General features: G+C 37.1%; 1 protein-coding gene across 1 annotated transcript in view; it reads left to right on the forward strand.

Moving 5' to 3' along the window:
• The window catches only part of SENP1 (SUMO specific peptidase 1), a 49,621-nt gene that overhangs the window by 12,836 nt on the left and 15,049 nt on the right, over window positions 1–21,736 (forward strand). The window contains exons 6-13 of the mRNA XM_028144269.2: window positions 3,687–3,858; window positions 8,047–8,150; window positions 8,230–8,513; window positions 10,521–10,575; window positions 17,589–17,627; window positions 18,711–18,795; window positions 19,028–19,183; window positions 20,341–20,472. Coding sequence (XP_028000070.2) covers window positions 3,687–3,858; window positions 8,047–8,150; window positions 8,230–8,513; window positions 10,521–10,575; window positions 17,589–17,627; window positions 18,711–18,795; window positions 19,028–19,183; window positions 20,341–20,472 — 1,027 coding nt within the window. The remainder of the gene's footprint in view (window positions 1–3,686; window positions 3,859–8,046; window positions 8,151–8,229; window positions 8,514–10,520; window positions 10,576–17,588; window positions 17,628–18,710; window positions 18,796–19,027; window positions 19,184–20,340; window positions 20,473–21,736) is intronic.

Consider the following 21,736-nt stretch of genomic DNA (forward strand, 5'->3'; position numbering starts at 1 on the left):
GGCTTAGAAACTTTTCCATCAGGCGCTTTATTATATTAGTAAAATATTGCTTCTTTAAAATAGTATTTATGATTTCTTAAATTTTACAGTGGTGATGGGTTTTAGGCATGTTATATCATTTAATTTCCTGCTTAGTCAAGGCTAAGCTTTCTGGTGCTGATTGAAACCAATAAGATGGCTTTTATTTTATTTTATGATTATTAGCACATGGACTCTGGAAACATGTGTCCGTATTCCCAGAATCATCTTCCCACTTCTTAATATTTTAAACAATTATACCTGAATTCATGAATACATTCACAAAATTAAAACATTACTCATAAAACTAAAGACCCATGACCACTACCCACAATTTCATTCTCCTTCCCTTAATGTATTTCTTTCCAAGTCTTTTCCTATGTTTGCTCTTCTTTCATTATCTCTTACTCATACATAGCATAAAATATATGCTGTGTATACTATGATGAAATGTATAATATCATTTTGTCTTCATTAAAGATATTGCATCTCTTGGCAGGTTGCTTTTTTTGCTAAACAATGCCATACTGTTATTTTTTAAAGTAACATTATTGCAAAAACAGTACATCTGCTTTGTAAAAAATTGAAAAATGCAGATAAGCAAAAATAAAAAATAGAAACCTCACATTCCCACTAGTCAGAGATCACCTTTGTAATATCTTAGTATATATCCTTCCAGCTTTTTTCTCTGCATTTTACACATACTTTTCCCCCCCCAAAATGAGTTTATACTGTGCATATTCTTTTGTTAATCTTTTTTCAATCATCTCCTTTTTACCACTCAGTAAATTTTATCTTATACTTAACTAAATTATATTTAAGTTTTCCTAGTTGACCCAAACTATCCTTTACAGCTAATTTTGTTCAAACCAGTATCCAATCTAGGATTACATCTGGTAGTTATTACCCTTCAGTCTCTTACAATCTAGAACAGCCCCTTTTTTTAATGCATGACTTTTTTCCTGCATAATGTCTCACTTTTTGGATTTTACAGGTTTCTTTATCATAATGTCATTATTTTGTCCTCTATTCTATGTATTTTTTCTAAACTAGATTTTTGACTTGAGTAAAAGGTGATGCTGTCTTACTTCACATTTAGGAAACCTGCTCTATCTGGTTCTCCTGTCATTGGTGATAATGGATTGGTCTCTGGATTAGAGAGATAATAGTCTTGTCCTTATTTGTACAGTTAGGTTTCTGTCCCCCTTGTGACTAGAACATAATCTAAATGATGTTACTTTGGCATTATATGAATGACCAGTTTCATATCACTCCAATAGTTATTAATCTCAATTGATAACTCTTATCTGGTAACAATTTTTTTTCAATTGAGGTATGATTGACATAGCATATTAGTTTCAAGTATACAACGTAATGATTTGATAGTGAAATGGTCACCACAATAAGTCTGATTGACATCAATCACCATACATGGTTACAGAAATTTCTTTTTCTTGTGGGAGAACCTTTAAGATCTAATCTTAGCAACTTTCAAATATGCAATACAGTATTATTAACTATATTCACCATGCTATACATTACGTCCCTATGACATTTTATAACAGGAAGTTTGTTTGGAGTTTACAGATTTCTTTGTCATAACATCATCATTTTGTCCTCTAGTACAGGAAGTTTGTACCTTTGGGCCTCCTCTGAACTTATAATAATTTTACTAGAGTTAATGAAATAATATTTTTCTAATTTTATCATTTTTTCCTACATTTATAAATTGGAACTCTGCTAAAGGAGAACTCTTTTTCCTCATTAGCTGGGGCTATTTGGTGACCTTGGAATACATTTCCTACTGGGAAGGCAGGATATATGATTAGGTCTTTCTTTTTTATTACCTATTTTCAAAATAAGTTTATTTATTTTTATTGATTTCAGAGAGGAAGGGAAGGAGAGAGATAAAAACATCAATGATGAGAGAGAATCGTTGCTTGGCTGCCTCCTGCACGCCCCTCCGTACTGGAGATTGGGCTGAAATCTGGGCATGTGCCCTGACCAGGAATTGAACTGTGACCTCCTGGTTCATAGCTTAATGATCAACTATGCTGGCCGGGCTCCATTGGGTTTCAGACAGAGTAGAAGGGAGGGGGAGAGACAGAGAGAGAAACATGGATTGGTTGCCTCCTGCATGCACCCAACCAGGGCCAGGGGTCAAGCCTGCAACAGGTACATGCCCTTGACTGGAATCGAACTCAGGACCCCTAAGTCCAAGGGCTGACACTCTAACCACTGAGCAAAACTGAAAGTTTATTTTAATAGCCACTTCAAGTGGTTCAAATGTATTTTTTTTGTTCTTTTATTTTTTTTTAGTGTCACTATGGCTTTAGTGTGTTTTAATCCACTATAATCATTTTTTGATGCTCACATTCTTACAACTTTAGCCAGTGGGAGTCCAAGCTTACTTCTGTGCCTGACCCAACATTGTTAATTGTTGGTAGTACACTTGCTGTCTGGCATTTGAAGATGCCCTTCTACTGTTTCTTTAGAAAAAATAATCTTTTATTAAAAACACAGATACAATATACTCTCTAGGAGGCACAAATACAAAAGACAGTGAGGGGAATTCATTATATCGTCACCAAACAAATTATATCACCCTTGCCATCTTTTCCTAGCTGCATCCACCCATCCTAAGAAAATAAGCCAGTTCCTGAAATTCTGAGTCCTTGCTCCTTTCTCCACTCTAACACACATAGAAATCATTAGAGTTTGAAGAGTTAGAGTATATGTGTTTTCTTATTTTCTTTAGACCTAGTCTGATTCATTTGGGCCTAGACCACATATACTGATTTAAAGAGTTGATTTTATTGAATTCAGTTTAGTCAGTTCTGTAACTCTATTTTGCATCCTCAGCAAAAAAAAGAAAAGAAAATTCATTATATTGATAGCAAATACCTAAGACTTATTTGGTAACAATAAATGAGAAAGAGCACATTTAAAAAATTTTTAAATTATTTACCTGTCCTTAGAGATAAGACTGGGTTTGAGTTTACAAAACTATTTTTCCTGCCAATTTTTCACATTATTTGGGGTGCAAATAATATAGAGAAGCAAAAACAAAGTTTCCTTCAGAGGAGGTAAACAGTGAGGCAGAGGAGATTTCACAGAGAGTGGTACAACCTAATAAAAGCCTCTGGTTGTTTTTAATGAAGGATGGGAGCCCTCTGTTGGTGTTTTAGGAAATGTTAAAATTCAGTTTAAAAGCTTTGTTGAGAGGCTTTGGTTTTATCCATCACTGCAAATTTAATCTTAAAATAATTCCCTCCAAAGGTCTTGGGGCAGGGGGTTGTGAGGAGTAAAAAGGAAGTGTATTGTGTATGTTAGTATACCTAGAACTCAGATTTTCTGAAGAGGTCTAATATGATATGCTTTCTGTTGTACCATACAAGTATGTAGTTCCTGACTAAAGGAACTTATAGATCCTGAAGCTGATACATACAATTTTGGGTGTTTGATAATTATATAGTTTGGCAATCGAAGACCTCTTAGGTGGCAGAACCTGATGCAGCAACCCATATATCATTTCTTGTATATTTTCCTTAAGTGGTACATCTGTCATTCTACCTGCTAATTTTTTTGTTGTTGTTATTTCTTGAAAGTGAAATAATCACTGGGTTTGATTTTCTTACAAACATTTTTTTTGTGTGTGTTTTTTTTAGTGGATTATCAAACAGTTTTACAGGAAAGTCAAACCATCACTGCCATGTGTCTGCATATGAAAAATCTTTTCCTATTAAATCTGTTCCAAGTCCATCTTGGAGTGGTTCATGTCGTCGAAGCCTTTTGAGCCCCAAGAAAACTCAGAGGCGACATGTTAGTACAGCAGAAGAGGTAAGGAAAACCTGCAACAAGAGCTATGGTTAGAATCTTTCCCTACATTCAGCCATTTCTCCCCTCCAATTTAGATGTTTATTAACCATTCCATTTACTTTCTTTTCTATGGTTTTCCTTTCTTACTCTTTTTGAGTGCTGTTATCTGTTCTAAAGAAATTGAAGAGATATTTTAGTATAGGACTTTATTATTTTTCTTACCATCTTTTATTCCTGTTGGACAGTAGACATAATCTTCATTATTGTCTGAATACTTCTCATACATCAAACTATTTCTCTTAATTCTTTTTTGGACCCTTTGGAAACTTGTTTCATGTGGCAAAACTGTTAACCTTGCTGGATTTGATTAAATACCCACCCTTACTTACTAGGACAATTTTTTCTCAATATAAAGGAAAAATCAAGAAGCCAACTAATAATTTCTATCCTTTCATTATGAGTAAGATCTTTGAGACCATAGATTTTCCTAAAAAGAAAAATGTTCTCTTGACAGTTGGGTTGTTAGATTTATTCAATAAACCTAAAGGAAAAAAATTCTGTAAATATAATGTAGCTGATAATTTATACTATAGGAAATGTGCTTATACCTGTTCAGTTAAATATTTTTTATGCATCTCATCAGCTTTGTAATGATTGCTGTGGAGATACAAATGAGTAATAATGACCTTACATTTATATAGCATTAGAGTTTCCAGTGTGCTTTCCACATGCATTATTGTTTTGAATCTGTTTAACCCTGTGATACAGGTAGAAATGAGGTAATATCCACATTTTACAGATTTGAAAAGTAAAAATCAGAGGTCATACAACTAGAAATTAGCTAGCCTGCAACTTCAGTCTTCTGAAGGAGTCTAGTCTAGTGTGCTTTTTTGTTATACAACCTGGTGATGTGGTTCCTGCCCATTGCAGCTTACATTTATTGTGGAGTCAATAATCTTATACTAATAAAAGGGTAATATGCTAATTAGACCAGGAGACCTTTCGGACATCCTTCCAGACAAAGCCATGGTAGTGGGGCCGAGGCAGAGGTGGTTAGGGGCAATCAGGCCAGGAGGAGAGGGCAGTTGGGGGTGATCAGGCCTGCAGGGGGGGCCAGTTGGGGAGGAGCAGGACGGCAGGAAGGGGCAGTTGGGGGCAAGCAGACCAGCAGTGGGGGGCAATTGGGGGTGATCAGGCTGGCAGGAGGGGCAGTTGGGGGTGAGCAGGCCGGCGGCGGGGGGCAGTTGGGGGTGAGCAGGCCAGTGGGGGGGCAGTTGGGGGCGATCAGGTTGGCAAGGGGGGGCATTTGGGTGTGAGAAGGCTGGCAGGGGGTGGGGCAGTAGGGGGCGAGTAGGCCAGTGGGCAGAGTGGTTAGGGGTGATCAGGCAGGCAGGCAGGTGAGCAGGTTAGGAGCCAGCTGTCCCGGATTGCGAGAGGGATGTCCCAGATTGGAGAGGGTGCAGGCCGTGCTGAGGGACACCCCCCACCCCGTGCACAAATTTCGTGCACCATGTCACTAGTAATTATATAATTTGGTAATGAAGATCTCTTAGGTGGCAAGACTTGATTATTTGTGAATTAGTAAAAGTGCTATAAATTTTTTTGGTTTGAGGTTTGGATTCTAAAATATTCAAGCAGAGGATGGCAGGACTAGTAAATCATAGTAGGAAAAGGATAGGCAAACTGGCAAGAGTATGTGATAAGAGCTGAGCAACAGTTACAAAAAGGACTTATTGCTCTAGCCAGTTTGGCTTAGTGGATAGAGCATTGGCCTGCGGACTGAAGGGTCCCGGATTTGATTCCAATCAAGAGCACATGCCTGGGTTGCAGGTTCAATCCCCAGTAGAGGGCATACAGGAGGCAGCCAATCAATGATTCTCATCATTGATGTTTCTATCTCTCTCTCCCTCTGCCTTTCTCTTTGAAATAAATAAAAATATATTAAAAAAAAAAGATAAATAAAAGAACCACTAGCTATTCTACTATAGAGGGCAAGAGTAGAAGCAGGAAAAACAGGAGGTTCTTAAATCATTCCAGAGTGAGAGATGTTCAGAGTGGCAGTAGAAGGAGTGACAAATTTCAAATTTGTAGCAAAAAAAATCAAGAAAAAATTTAGTCTCTTTTTACCTTTGTATAGATCATTGCTTAGTTCATTCTGCCTTTAACAAACACTTGCAGCTGAATAAAATGCTTATGTGCATATTGAAATGGCACAGTGAAAGATGCTGCTAGCCCTGGCACAAAGTATTATAATTATTTTGTGAAGATTGGTGTTTGTATTAAATTGTATATAAGATTTAAAGGAAGAAAAACACTGGGTATATATATCATTTAGTGAATGCATATTGCTTTCGGGGATCTCTATAGAATAGGTGCTTTACCATGGTTACAAGTCCTTATGTAATCTGTTTTTCTGCTAAGTGACCTCTTTTCTTAAAAAAAAAATATATATATATATTACTATTTTTGTTGTTGTTAATCCTTACCCGAGGATATTTTTCCATTGATATTTAGAGAAAGTGGAAAGACAGAAAGAAATATTGATGTGAGATAGTGACATCTTTTTGTTGCCTCCTGCACACATCCCCACTGGGGCTGGGGACCAAGCCTGCAAGCAAGGTACCTGCTCTTGACCGGAATCAAACCCACAACCCTTTAGTGAGTCCAAGGGTCCTCAAACTTTTTAAACGGGGCCAGTTCACTGTCCCTCAGACCGTTGGAGGGCCGGACTCTAGTTAAAAAAAAACTATGAACAAATTCCTATGCACACTGCACATATCTTATTTTGAAGTAAAAAAACAAAATGGCAAAAACACCTGCATGTGGCCCATGGGCCGTAGTTTGAGGACGCCTGCTTTAGTCCATGGGCTGGCGCTCTATCCAAATCAGCCAGGGCTAAGTGACCTCATTTCTTACTACTCTTCTGATTCACAGAGACCTTGCTCTTCCTTGAACACATCAAAGCGCATTCCTGTCTCAGGACTTTTGAATTTGCTATTCCTTTGTATGGAATACTATTATAAATTTCTTTGTCTTCCTCCCTTGATTTAGGTTTTTGTTGAAATGTCACAGTTTAAGAGCAGTCTTACCTGTTCCCGGTGTTGCCCCTCCATCACTTTCTATTATTTTTTTTTTTTTTCACTTTCTATTATTTTCTTATCTTTAATTTTGTTCATACTGACTAATGTTTTGTTTTTCAATCCTTTAACTGTAAGGTAAACTCCATAAGAGCAGGAACTTGATCTTTTTCAGTGCAATAACTACTGACTGGAGCATAGTTGGTATTTAAGTCAATAAATAAATGAATGAATCTTATGGAGCATGTGCTTTCTCCCAAGTTTTGGGAGTTAAGAAAAATAAATATGTGTTGGAGATGAAAACCATCTCTGGAAAAACCATTCTTAAAAATTTAATGGAATAGAAAATTGTTAGAAAGATATTGCACTCAGATCTTGACTGTTCTGATTACTTCCTTGTGACTATCCTAGCAAGTATCAAGAACCAAGGGTTTTGTTAGAATCTTAATTTAGAGGCCCTCAAATGTTTTATTTCTGGGACTCTTATCAATTGACTCAGAAATAGTTGCCTTTTGGCCTTCTGGTTTCATATCCTATAGCTTCTTTGCACTATTATTTACTTACTAGAGGCTCAGTGCATGAAATTCATGCATGGGTAGGGTCCCTAGGCCTGGCTGGTCATCAGGGCCAATCAGGTTCTCCCCTCGCCCCGCATCCCCGCCTTCTCCTTCCCTTGCCACCCGTGCACCACCAGGCACCATCATGTGGCTTCCCCCATCTGCCGCCTCCCTGCCTTCCTGCCTCCTCTTTCCCTCGCTCCCTCAGTGCCCCACTGCTGCCACTGGTTGTCCACCATGTTCTGTGCCACCCCCTGGTGGTCAGTGCACATCATAGCGAGCAATCAAACTCCCGGTCTCCTGGTCGAACTCCCAACGGGACACTGCATATTAGCCTTTTATATATACAGATATGCCCCATAATTCTCTGAACTATACTGTCTGGTATTTATTTCACTAAACTCCTCTTATATATATTATATCATTTTCTAGAATATCCTTAGTCTACCATAATTCTTAATTACCTTGAGGACTCTGTCTGAGCTTTGGGAGGGCTTCTGGGAATCTAGATGCTACTTTGAGAAACACTTGCCTCATTGGATGTGTTTTTAAGATTTTTTCTTTTTCTTTTACAGACAGTTCAAGAAGAAGAAAGAGAGATTTACAGACAGCTGCTACAGATGGTCACAGGGAAACAGTTTTCTGTAGCCAAACCCACCACACATTTTCCTTTACACCTGTGAGTCACGAAACATATTTCAAATGAATTTAATTCTGCATGCATTATATGATATTGAAATATATTCTTCTCTTGCTAGATCTCGATGTCTTAATTCCAGTAGGAATACTTTACAAGACACACTGTTTCAAAATGGAAACTCTTGTGCAGCTCAGATTATTGGCTCTGATACTTCATCCTCTGGATCTGCCAGCATTTTAACTACCCAGGAACAACTGTCTCACAGTGGCTGTTCCTTATCGTCTTATACGCCAGATATTTCATTCAGATCCAAAGATTCTGATCTACTCCATCAGCTGCAACATCACCACTCTCTTCCACATCAGCCAGATAACTTGTCAGCTTCAAATACACAATCCAAAGGTAAAAATGGTACTGTACATCATATTTTCAATATAATTTAATTATACTTCCTAATAGCCAATTTATTGGCTCTATGTGAATTATAATGCAAGGTTGTAATGCACATGTAACTTAATAATTCACTTAGCCATGCTACTGGTAAACCTATAAGTAACTTTTTTCTTACATGGAAATGCAAATGATTTTATATAGTATGTAAAAGATTAACTTCCGAAGCAGCGTCTGGAGTCAAAGTTCATTAAGCCCAAAGACTTCAGTACTTTCGGTTTCTCGTATTTTATAATAATTTAAACAGCATGGGGGTTAGGGGGTGCTGACCACCCCTACTCCATGCACTCGAAAATCCATGTATATGACTTTTAACTCCCCCCAAATTTAATTGCTAATAGTCTATTGTTGACCAGAAGCTTTACAGATAATGTGAACAGTCGATTAACACATACTTTGCATGTTATATGTATTATATACTGAATTCTTACAATAAAGTAAGCTAGAGAAAAAATATTAAGAAAATCATAAGGAAAAGAAAATACATTTACAGTATTGATTGAAAAAAAAAAAATCCACACATAAGTGGACCTGCACGGTTCAAACCCATGTTGTTGAAGTGTCATCTGTACTCCGATGTTCTAGTAGTTTTAGTAAATCAATTAAGTATTGAAGTAAAAGTGCTTAATCAGCTAATAAACAACCTGGATAATAGGTTTATACATTTTAGAATGGTCCTCAGCAAGTTTTGGAAACAAAAAGAGTTTTCTGCTTAACTTTCAGCTAATAAAAATATTCTGTCCCTTAGCATTCTAGTTAAGTAAGGTTTTGCTATGACAATTTTTTTTTTTTGCTTAGTTTCCCCTTCTTTAGGTATGTTATATACTAGTGGTTATTTAAGGTATGTAACTTATAAATTTTAGGTTAAATGGTTAGACATTAGGGATCTTTTGATAGATCCATCTCGAAGACTGTCCTTCCTCAGGTCATTTGATTTTTTTTTTTTTTAATCTATTCCTCACTTTCTTAAAATTCTCACTGGGGGTTTAAAATCGTTGGTGGCATCATTATATAGCTACACATATTCATGTAAACTTACATTAAATTTTGTGAGGTGATTTACCAAGAACTATCATTCTTTTTTTATTTATTTTTATTGATTTTTTACAGAGAGGAAGGGAGAGGGATAGAGAGTTAGAAACATCGATGAGAGAGAAACATCGACCAGCTGCCTCCTGCACACCCCCTTCTGGGGATGTGCCCGCAACCAATGCACATGCCCCCCGACCAGAATCAAACCCGGGACCCCTGAGTCCACAGACCGACGCTCTATCCACTGAGCCAAACCGGTTTCAGCTATCATTCTTTTAAAAAGCCTTTAACCTCAGAAGCATACATTGTATGGCAGGTGCTTAGGTAAAACTAAACTGGGACAGATGTATTACATCGAACTGTTCAATTACTTTTCTTGTACTATTTAATAAATATTATAAATAAGGTTTAAATCATAGTGCTTTAGAAGGACATGATTCTTGCTTTTATCAACACAGAAAATAAGTGATAGAATGATAGAGTTTGTACTTTTTGACTCAACTACTTCTGTAGCTGTTTCTTTTTGCGTTTCCATCCCCTTTACCTCTCTCTCCCCTTTGTTCTTTCACTTTGTTCAGTCTCATGGTAGTTCATGAGCTAAAGACTTTTGAGATATCTTGGCATGTTCTTGTTTCCCAGGAAAAGAAAGAGGAATCTCAGGAAACAGGCATAGCTCAGGAGTAGAGGCTGAAGCCATATATACTTGTATTTCAGAATAACTACTTTATTTGTGGGGCAAGCTCTTCACTAAGCCCTGTTCTTGGCTCTGAAAATGGAACTGCCTCTCTCTCTCCCACCTTTATTTTTATGCTGTGTTGTTTTTATGAAACTAGATTGTAACAGAGTATGGGAACTTAAGCCACAGACATCTAGAATGTATAACTGCCGTTTTATCAGTAATGATATGCTCTTGTGTTTCTTGTTTAGGATCAGACTCTGTGATTTTACTCAAAGTGGAAGATTCCCAGACTCCAGCTCCCAGGTAAACTTTGGAAAAAGGACATTATTAACATAATCCCCTTTTAATTAGTTACTTTACTATGAGTTACATAATATAAAACTAAAACTGACTCTATTCAGACCTCTGTCATGTGTTGTTTGAATTATTTCAATGACTTTCTAAGTAGTCTTCCTTTCCCCAGCTTCCATTTTGTTCTTCATTCCATCTTCTACCACGTTTTCTAGTCCTTCTTCATTCTTCAACCAGAGTGATCTAAAAGGCCATTCTTCAACCAGAGTGATCTAAAAGGCATAGCTGGTCATTCACTAAAATCCCTTAAGGGTGGTTTATCAAATAGAGAAGCAAACCCAAACTTTTTAGTGTGGTAATCAAAGCACTTTTTTTATAAACCCCGCTTTCAATCACACATTCTTTCCTTTAACAAGTACTTATTAATAGCCTACTGTGTGCCAGTTGCTTGTACAGGCACAGGATAACAGCAGTGAACAAAATGAAATCTCTTCTCTCAAGCAGTTTACATTCATGGTATTGTTTTAAGTTGATACAGTTTCCCTTGCTCTTTACCCTTTAGCTGCTAGAGAATTTGATTCATCCAAATTTAGAGTATTTCTAGGAATGCAGCAGGGGTGGGGTGAACTGGGGTTAGGATGGGGGACGTGAAATCTACACACTTTTATTTAATTAAAGTGTGTGTAGCTCTAGTAAGCAGTCTGCAAACATTGAGCATGAATAATCAGATAAGACACTTCCTAGTATAAAGAAACCAATAAACTTTTTGTGGTGCAAATTCAGATAAAATTTTAAAATTATAGCATAGCTAAAGTACCCATTTGATAGCTATGTATAAATTTATGTTAGAGATGTACAAGCACAAATCATGGAATGCCAGAGCAAGTTGATTTAGGCTGCTTTTTCTCTAATGTAAATGATGCAGAGTGCTGCAAACATTCAAGTACATTGAACTGAACATAATTTAAATATTGAAATAAATTTTGAAAATAATTAAGTAGTTAGAAGTATCTGTAATACTAATTCAAAGTGATAGTTTTATGGTGATTATATTATATAGTTTACCCAGTATATTTGCTTTAAAGTACACTAATAAAATGTGCATTCAATAAGAAAAAAAAATGGAGCTTGCATCCTAGCTGTAGATGGTATAAGGGGATGGGTGAGGGACAAATAGTGAACAAATAAATAAAAATACATGTCTGGTGATGATAAGTGCTATGAAAGAAAAATAAAGCAGGCAATTATATACACTGGCAGGAGGGGATAGGGAGAGGGGCGTTATTTAGGATGGTCTTGGCAAGGTGACAGCCAAGATACACGATGGAGGTGAGAGAAGGAGCCATATGGAAATATGGGACTCTTTCATGTGTTTATTATATGCTGAACTATAATATGATACCTATTTTCTTACCTTCATATTCAGTATTCTTTCTGTTGTTATGTCCTTCCTACCTCAACTTGTCTATCTGGCAGTGGTGCTTTCTTATCTCTTAAGTCTCAATTCAGATTTGATCTTCTATATGAAACTTGACTCCTCAGGGAGATATTGAATACTTCTTCCTCTGTAATCCAATAGGTCAGTGGTCGGCAAACTCATTAGTCAACAGAGCCAAATATCAGCAGTACAACGATTGAAATTTCTTTTGAGAGCCGGAAACCGACTTCTGCGCATGGGCCACGAAGTTTCAATCGCACTGTATGTGCGTGCCCGCACATGGTATTTTATGGAAGAGCCACACTCAAGGGGCCAAAGAGCCGCATGTGGCTCGTGAGCCGCAGTTTGCCGACCACTGCAATAGGTTACTACTTAGATTGCAATGTCCTTGCCATATATGGCATTAGCAATTTAATTGCTAGGGTGGTCATAGTATCAGTTTTCTATTGAGAAGGTTAGGGATAATAAAATGTTTTTCTCATCTCAGTCCCCCTGCCTCTTTGCAGTTCCCCTCTATGTTTTAAACTTAGATATTTTAAAAAATTATTTATTTGTTACTAGTGGCCCGGTGCATGAAATTCATGCACACAGGAGGGTCTCCCTGCCTGGCCTGTGCCCTCTCACAGTGTGGAAGCCCCACGATTGATCACCCAAAAGAGGCCACCCATCTGAGGCTCCTTGATAGATTGCCCCAATGAGGTAGGCCGGAGCCGGGGGTCCCGCCTCCTCCATGTGAGGCAGCAGGGACTTTCCGCCATGACCTGCCTCCTCTGCATGAGGTGGTGGAGATGCTGGGACCAGTCTCCTCCGTGCCTCACGGAGCCATGGGATCCCTAGGCCTTGCTATGTGGAGTGGCCGCCAGGCTCCTCCTCCAATGCATGCGCAGCCATCTTGTGACAGCATGAGGGCATCATGGCATCAGGGCATGACGACCACCTAGGCTATTATTAATATAGATGGTTTCTCAAGGAGATTTTACAGTTTGGGTTTTTTTATTTATTTATTTTTAATTTTTAAATTTTTTTTTGAGTCACACCTGGGTTCTGAGCTTGTCTTTTCCAGGCTTCATGTAATTTTGGACAGGTTACTCTTCTGAATTTTAGTTTCCTTATCAATAAGTTGCCAGTATTAATACTTTACTCTTGAATTGTTGTGAAGATTAACTTATAAAGCTTTTATAAAAGTTTTCCACAGGTACTACACAAAAGTAGGAATTCTTTCTTGAGAAACAGTTGATCTCATGTAAAGAGTGCTTTCAATTCTATAATGGTTCTTCACTAAGTCTGCCTTTTCTTTATGAAGGATTTTTCCTAGTAATAACTGAAGAATGAGATGGAAGGAGAAAGATATACTGGGTAAAACTAATTAGATAATACTGTTCATGGAAATTGGAGGTTACTCTCACAGGCTTGGTTGATTGGCTCTTTATTCTTGATTAAGAATAAAGCAATGAAGATTTGCCCTTATTTCCCAGAATATGCCATGCCATTTTATGCCTCTGTGTCTGGAATTCCCTTTCTCTCTTTGTCCACTTGTTAAACTCTTATTTGGCTTTTTAAAATCTGATGGAGGTGTTATTTTTTCTCTGACTTCTCCAGATAGCATTAAGTCTTTCCCTTGAGCACTTCTGTCCCTGTACCTTGTTAGTTACTAACACCTTTGCATTTATCGCCCAGGGCCAATCATAGTACATGATGTGGGTCCTTAGTAAATAAGTCTTTGTTAAATAAATGAATTTCCCAGAAAGCCTGCAATGCTCTCTTGACTAGTTCAGGTACTTACTATCTTCATTTTGGTTTAATGCTTTGATTTATTAAAAGGCATTTTACAATAATAGAAAGAACACAGTCTTTGGAATTGAACAGACATAGTTTCTAATCCTGGCTCTTCCAAGACAAATTATCCTTCTGGACCTCAATTTCCTTTTCTATATAGTATGAGTAATAATTCCTTATTGCCTATTATTGAGCTTTAATTAATACTAGTATATGAGAATTATTGTGAGACTTAATTAATAGAGCAGAGTTTTACATATAGAGCATTAAGTAGATGTTCAGTAAATAGTTGTAGTTATTATTACTGTATGCTTCAATTATATGAGGAACAATGTATAATTTACTCTTTGAAAAGTAAAGAGAATTTGCTTTTCTCTCTGAATTTTGCTTTCGTAAGCCAGGAGATAACCTCGATCCATTGAAGAGAAGTGCTTGTCTTACATTATTCATTTATTCAACAAATACTGAGTGCCTGCTGTGTGCCAGGCACTGTTCTTGGTGCAGAAGATACAGTAGTAAATTCAAAAGACAAATTTTGTCCACATCAAGTTTATATTCTAATATGGAAGTAGACAAATTTGAATAGCATAACCCAATACGGTGCAATTCTGTGTGATTCTTGTCAACTTTTTATATTGTGCAATATATGTGTTCTCACGTTTTTAGTATCATACACTAAGTAGCCCCTCACTGCTGCCACAGATCTCTGTGGCTTTCTGTGTTGGTTGTTATGTCAGTTGTTCACTGCACACCTCCTCTTATGTTCTACCTTTATTAACCTCAGTGATGGTGGAGAGGCAATAGAATAGCATTTTCATTGCCAAACTCCAGCCTAAGGATGATTAGGAATACTAATTCTCGAGAATTAGACTAAGAAGCAAGGCATATCCTCTGAGCCCATGCTCTTGCCTTAACTAGGACATATTGTAGATATTTAAGAACTGAAAGGGACTCTAGTCTCCAGAATTTACAAATCTTAAAACTAAGTCTCATGGAAATGACTTGCGCAAAATCACAAAATGTAATTAGGGGCAGCTCCTTGAGTTCCAGGTCTGTTAACTCCCAGCTTGTTTATTTGTTCTACAGATCTAAAAGGTTTCTTTGGAAAAGAGTTCACTCTTGCATTTGTTTCTGTGAGAGATTTTTCAGTTAGTGCTTGGCAAGGAGATGAGGAAGTTTGAGAAGAGCAAGAAGACCTAGGACATAACAGTTAACATGGCTGCGACTCTGCTAAGTGTTATTCACTCAGGTTGTCAGCAAGAGCTGCATCAAATAGATTTGATCTCTCATCTTTGGAATGGAGTTGTGTTGCTGATTCTTTGTTTTGGTTCATTCATTGACTCATTAGCTGGTTCATATAGATTGTTCTGTGGGTGGGGAATTTCAGTATCTACTTTGATTTGGTTGGGGAAAAAAAAATACCCTACCTAATAATAGACAAATATGTAAATTGACTGCACCTTTGCTACGCCAAGCCACGCCCACCAGCCAAGCCATGCCCACTAACCAATCAGGACGAGCATGCAAATTACCCAAACCAAGATGGCGGTTAATTTGCATATCAAGACAGCATAGAAAGAAGCCAAGAGCTGCAGAAGGGAGCAAAGCTGAAGAGAAGCAAGCAAGCCAGGGGGAGGAGAAGGGAGGAGCGGAGGCGGGGCCAGGGGAGAAAGGAGATAAGCAGGCGGGCTGGCGGAGAAGGGAGAAAAGCTGGCGGGCTGGCGGAGAAGGCGGGGTGGGGGAGAAGGGAGGAGAGCAGGCGGGGAGGGGTAGAGTGCAGCAGGAAACCCTATTGCAGGATTCTTCCTGCAACGGGAACACTAGTATATATATATTCACATTATATATATAATTTGTTGTTGTTCCAAATATACGTTTTTAAAATGTGAAGCTGCTTTTTCCCTCCATAGTTGACATTCAATATTATATTAGCTTCAGGTGTACAGCATAGTGGTTAGACATTTATATAACTTATGAAGTGATTCCCCCCAACAAGTCTAGTACCCCCTTGACACCATACATAGTTATTACTATATTATTGACTATATTCTCTATGCTCTACTTTACACCCCATGCCTGTTTTGTAATTGCCAATTTGTACTTCTTAATCCTTTCACCTTTCACCCATCCCCTTAACCCCACCTTCCCTTCTGGCAACCATCAGTTTGTTTTCTGTATCTATGAGTTTGTTTCTGTTTTGTTTGTTAGTTGGTTGAATACATTTTGATTCAAGTGGACTGACAAGAAGTCTAAGAACCCATAAGATTTGACTAAATTATTAATAAATCTGTCAATCTGAACCACTTGGGAAGTGTGATATTCTAGCTTAATGTATTATCTTGACAAGTGATGTACTCTTTCACATAATGTTGGTCTCATCCAAGTAAGGAGCTATGCTAAACTTAGTTTCTCTGCTGAACTTTGAGTCATCTTTTTAACTATAGTACAGGTGTAGAAGAAAATAGAAAAGTAAGAAACAATAACATGACAATTACATTCAGAAGGGTTTCTTGACTTTAAGAGTGTCCAAACACAAAAGCAGTTTTGCCGAAATAAGTGGGATGCAGCCCAAGAGAGGTAGCTTTGCATGTCAGAATATCTACTGATGCAAAACCCAGAGCTAGACCAAGAACATGAGTCATAAAGTTTCTCAGACACGACGGAAACCTGTTCTATTGGATCTGACCTCATCTGTTTGGGAATTCCTCTTCACTCATGCCCAGGGGCAGGGCACATTTGTCAGGCATGTTACTGCTATGTTCTTGCTTAGAAGAGCTGCATTTTATGAAAATGTGCCTGAATATCATATTGATGCTCATGCATAAAAGCAGGGACATAACCTAATCTATCCGCAAGTTCAAAAACTCACCCTTATTCAGTCGTGAGTAGCTGTGGAGCTAGCTCACAAGAGGTAATTGTTAAATTTTCAGGAATTTTGAGAGCTAGTTATTAAACACAGCTACTATTTCAAAATTTAATTATATAAACTTGCAGTTACAAAAATTATATTGAAAACAAAGGTAATAAGTATTCAAAAGTCATCATTTCCTATTCATTTTATTATTATCCATCTAAGGTTATTGGCATGTATCATATCTGTATAGTGGAAATACTATAGAATGATGTGCTATTGCACATCTCTTCCCAATTCCACATTCATTGATGTCATGTTGGTAGGTTGAAGTGGGCCATGGTGGGAGCATTTACATCATGGAAAATTCCCACACCACAAATCAGGGCTTGACTTACTATTTTGTTGATGGACTAGCCTTAAGAAAGTGATGGAGAAAATGTTAATAATGCCAATTAAAAGTTTGCAGTGATTACATTGTGAATAGTACAAAAGATTGAAGATAAATTCTTCCATTATTTAAAAACTTATTTAACAAAGAAACTGCTCACATTATTATTGACAAATGCTGAAGTTACGATGTGTCCTTGTTACTTTCATCTTACCTGTTAACGTAAATGAAACTATCAACCACTGTGCATGTTGGACCTATCTATACTCATTTGTCAATTGCCACCACAAAGTTGCTATGGATACAGAAGTTTGACAAATCAAGGAATGCATTCGTAAGAATCAGTTATCATGCAATCAGTAAAGTGTATTTTATTATGGAAAATGTATGCAAATGACTCATTTATATTTCTTTAGTTCCCAATTACAATTTTATGTAATTTAGTCCTTGTATTTATTCAATACTTATAAAGCATTCTTGTAAATTATTTAAATGATTGGTTTTTCTGTTGACAATATTTGAATTTTCTCATAAGCCTCCTGCTAATATTTTTCTTTTCCCACCCATAGTCCTACTTTTTTCCAGGCAGAGTTGTGGATCAAAGAATTGTAAGTTATTATTTTTGGTATCATTTTTTCTTCTCCATCACTTCCTAATTTTAGTTAGGATGATTGGCTAATTGATTTCTTCTATCTATACTTAATCAGTAAAAACTCCCTATTAATAGCTATTTATAAAACAACTTTTAAGTTTTTGGGGTTTTTAATTCTATTGATGTTAGGACATTTCTATGTTCAGGTTTATTAAATTTATAATAGTTGAAGTTAACTTGAATTGGAAAAATATTTCAAAATTAGCAATTATATAGAAAGGAATATAAATGCCCTTATTTTCACATGGATAAAACTAATTTATTGACTAATTTTTATTTCTGGAGTTTGCAAAATCACTAAAAGCTTGTAGTCTCCAGTTTTAAGAACTCGCTTTAAGTTATCCAAAACCCCTAGTGCTGATTTTCTTTTTTAAAGAAAAAAAACACACAACCCATATTTTTCCTTTTGGTTCATAAATACAATATTTGAATTAAAACCTCAGTGACATTTTGTATTACTTTCTCCTTTGGGATTCAGTCTCATTTTTGGGTTTCCAAAATAAAGATTAATTTTCTCTGTAGTCTTAGAAGCATGTGTGTTTATTTTTTTTTAAATATATTTTTTATTGATTTCAGAGAGGAAGGGATAGGGAGAGAGAGATAGAAATATCAATGATGAGAGAGAATCATTGATTGGATGTCTCCTGCACACCCCCTTCTGGGGATCAAATCCGAAACCCAGGCATGTGCCCTGACTGGGAATCGAATTGTGACCTCCTGGTTCATAGGTCGACGCTCAACCATTAAGCAACACTGGCTGGGCTTAGAAGCATGTTTTTAGAAAAAGACTACACATTTACAAATATCTGCAAAAGCCACCTGTTCATATTTGGCAACAAACTAGTAATTTTCATTATTTCAATAAAAACAGTAGGCAAATTTGAATAATACCATGTGGTTTCACTTATAGTGATAAGTTAGTGTCAGGATTTTAGACTGTGTATATGAGGGTTTTATATTTAATGCTCATTGTACATCAACAATGGGCTGATATTAAGAGAGCGGTCTGCATTTGTGTCACATTCCTTTTCACTTCTAGAACTAGTGTTTATGATTCTCGAGCACGGGAAAGATGGCGCCAGATTGAAGAGCAAAAAGCACTGGCATTACAGCTTCAAAACCAGGTAAAAAGAATTGGGATAAGATTATAAATAAATAGCATATCCAAATTGAAACTAATTTGAAAGGTTATCTGTATTTAGGGGTCAAAGCTGTTGTAATTGCAAGGTAGAATGGTACCATAGCATTATGTGATAAATGATAAATGTTCTTGGTCTATCCAGCTAGTACTACTCAGTTTACATAGAGAGATAGCATATTTCTGTATTCCACTTATTCTGAAGTTCTGTCTTTCAGAGATTGCAGGAACAGGAACATTCAGTACATGATTCAGTAGAACTGCGTCTTCGTGTACCTCTTGAAAAGGAGATCCCTGTCACAATTGCCCAAGAAACAGAAAAAAAAGGTCGTAAATTAACTGATAGTGAAGATGAATTTCCTGAAATCACAGAGGTAAATTATATAATTCCTGTACTAGCAAGTGTTATATTTAGAAAGAATGCCCTGGGCAAGTTTAAAACATAAATGTAATAGAACATGTGGTATTTAAATTATATTGCATATGCCAGAGGGGAGGAGAGTTGGGGGACTGGGTGAAAAAGGTGAAGGTATTAAAAAGTATAAATAGGTGGTTACAAAATAGTCAAGGGGAAGTAAAACACAACAGAGGGAACGTAGTCAATGATAGTGTAATAACTATGTATGGTGCCAGGTGGGTACTAGACTTATGGGGGGGGAATTACTTAATAAATTATGTAAATAATTTATGTTGTACACCTGAAATTAATACAAAATAATATTGAATGTAAGCTGTAATTGAAAAATAAAAATTTAAAAAATGTAAAAAATTGTATTGCATACTCCTGCTTTCATTTGTATTACAGCCCAGTGTTGGCTTTATTTTTAAATGATTATTGCACATTGAGGAAAGAATTATGGGTGGCTTTTAGCAACTTCAGTGAAAAAGCATTTAATAAACTTGTGTTTCATTTCATGTACAGTAAGCTGAGGCTTACTATTTTTATAAGTAATAAAAGCTCAGTATAAAATTTGGAAAATACATAAAGTCTGTGTATATTTGAAAGTAATCTATTCCTTAATCTAGCCTTCTGTTTGAAAAACTCATATAGCTGGTGAGTATAATACATGTGTTATAGTTGTATTGGATTCTATGTTTTATATTAAAAAAGAATAAACAAAAAATCCAGAAAAATGTTTCTATAAGAAACTACCTTTAAATAAATGAAATAAAATAAAAGAGACTACCTTTACTTAGCTCTTCCTACCTTTGGGGAAACATTCTATTTCTCAGAAAATTGTTTGGATCAAAAATATAATTAGATCTTCTCATAGAATACCATATTTCATAGCAGGAATAAAATGAAACAAGGGTCTGAACTGTTGTGCTGAAAAAGAGAAGGGGAGGATACGGTGGGATAGAAGGAAGTAATCAGGGAGATTACTACTGGAAGGAATAGAAAGAAACCAAAATGTTAGAAGTAAACAGTTGGTTAATGATAAATTGTCTGGGGATAGTGTGGGACTTGGTGAGAAATCTGGTGTATCTGAAGCCATGTATGCTTAATCTCTGACACCTCTTGCTTCTCTAGGAAATGGAGAAAGAGATTAAGAATGTATTTCGTAATGGGAACCAGGATGAAGTTCTGAGTGAAGCATTCCGTTTGACCATTACACGCAAAGATATTCAAACTCTAAACCATCTGAATTGGCTCAATGATGAGGTAATCTTGCACCTGATTTTATGTTCAAACTAGAGGTCCAATGCACGGGATTTGTGCACTGGTGGGCTGGGGGTGGGTGTTCCCCTCAACCTGGCCTACACCCTTTGCAGTCTGGGACCCCCACTGGGGATGTCCACCTGCCGGCCTAGGCCCAATCCCTGGGGAGATCGGGCCTAAGCTGGTAGTCAGACATCCCTCTCGCAGTCCAGGGCTCTCATAGTCCGGGACCCCTTGCTCCTTACCACCCGCCTGCAGTGAAGGCGGGAGAGGCTTACGCCACCGCCACTGCACTTGCCAGCCGTGAGTCCGGCTTCTGGCTCAGCGGTGCTCCCCCTGTAGGAGCACACTGACCACCAGGGGGCAGCTTCTGTGTTGAGCGTCTGCCCCCTTGTGGTCAGTGCGTGTCATAGCAACTTGTCGTTCCGCCGTTTGGTCGATTTGCATATTATGCTTTTATTATATAGGATAGTAAGTGGAAATTAAATCAAGGCATTATCTCACTTTTTGAGTCTCAAAGTTTGGTCCTTGGATGACCTGGATCAGAATCAACTGTCACATGCTTCTCAATTCTCCTGAATAAGTATGAAACAGTGTGGTAGGGATATGCATTTTTAAAAAACATCTCAGATGATTTTTATCTACTTTAATGTCTGAGAAGTGCTCATTTACCTTTTTATATATTGACAGTTTGTACACTGGGGAGAGGACATTCACTCATTCGTATTGTTTCTGTCTTAAGGCAGCTCACATCTTCAGAGAAAATAATAGCTGACCATGTTGTAGCATGAAGGATTAGTTTCCATCTAGGAATCCATTGCTACTTCCCCTTCTATCTCTACTTGTTCTTTGTCACTTAGGTTATTATTTATAAGCTTTCCAAAATGGCCTATTTTTAAAACTGACATTTTAAAAAAGTTATATTATTAAATAGTTGATATATTGGGTTAAAAAAAGTTATGGCTCTCAGCTTTTGAGAGTTCAAATTATTTTAAGTAAATATATTACATTATAGTCTTTAAACAGATCTGTCCTATTCCTATACCTGGAGGAGCTTGTTTTATTTCAGAAGGGTATTTCATAGCAAAAGAAGAAAATGGTTTGCTTTTTTCCTAAGTACCTGCTCCCTTTCTTAGGCTCACTGGCAGCATTCCTGCCTGATATTTTGGGGTATATTCAAGCTTCACAACTATGGAGGATTTTTAGATACTCGGAATAGAAAGCACTGGATAGTCTACATACCTGTATCCTTGTCTTGTATACTAAG

This window comes from Eptesicus fuscus, chromosome 7, assembly GCF_027574615.1.
Source record: "Eptesicus fuscus isolate TK198812 chromosome 7, DD_ASM_mEF_20220401, whole genome shotgun sequence".
NCBI classification, from domain to species: domain Eukaryota; kingdom Metazoa; phylum Chordata; class Mammalia; order Chiroptera; family Vespertilionidae; genus Eptesicus; species Eptesicus fuscus.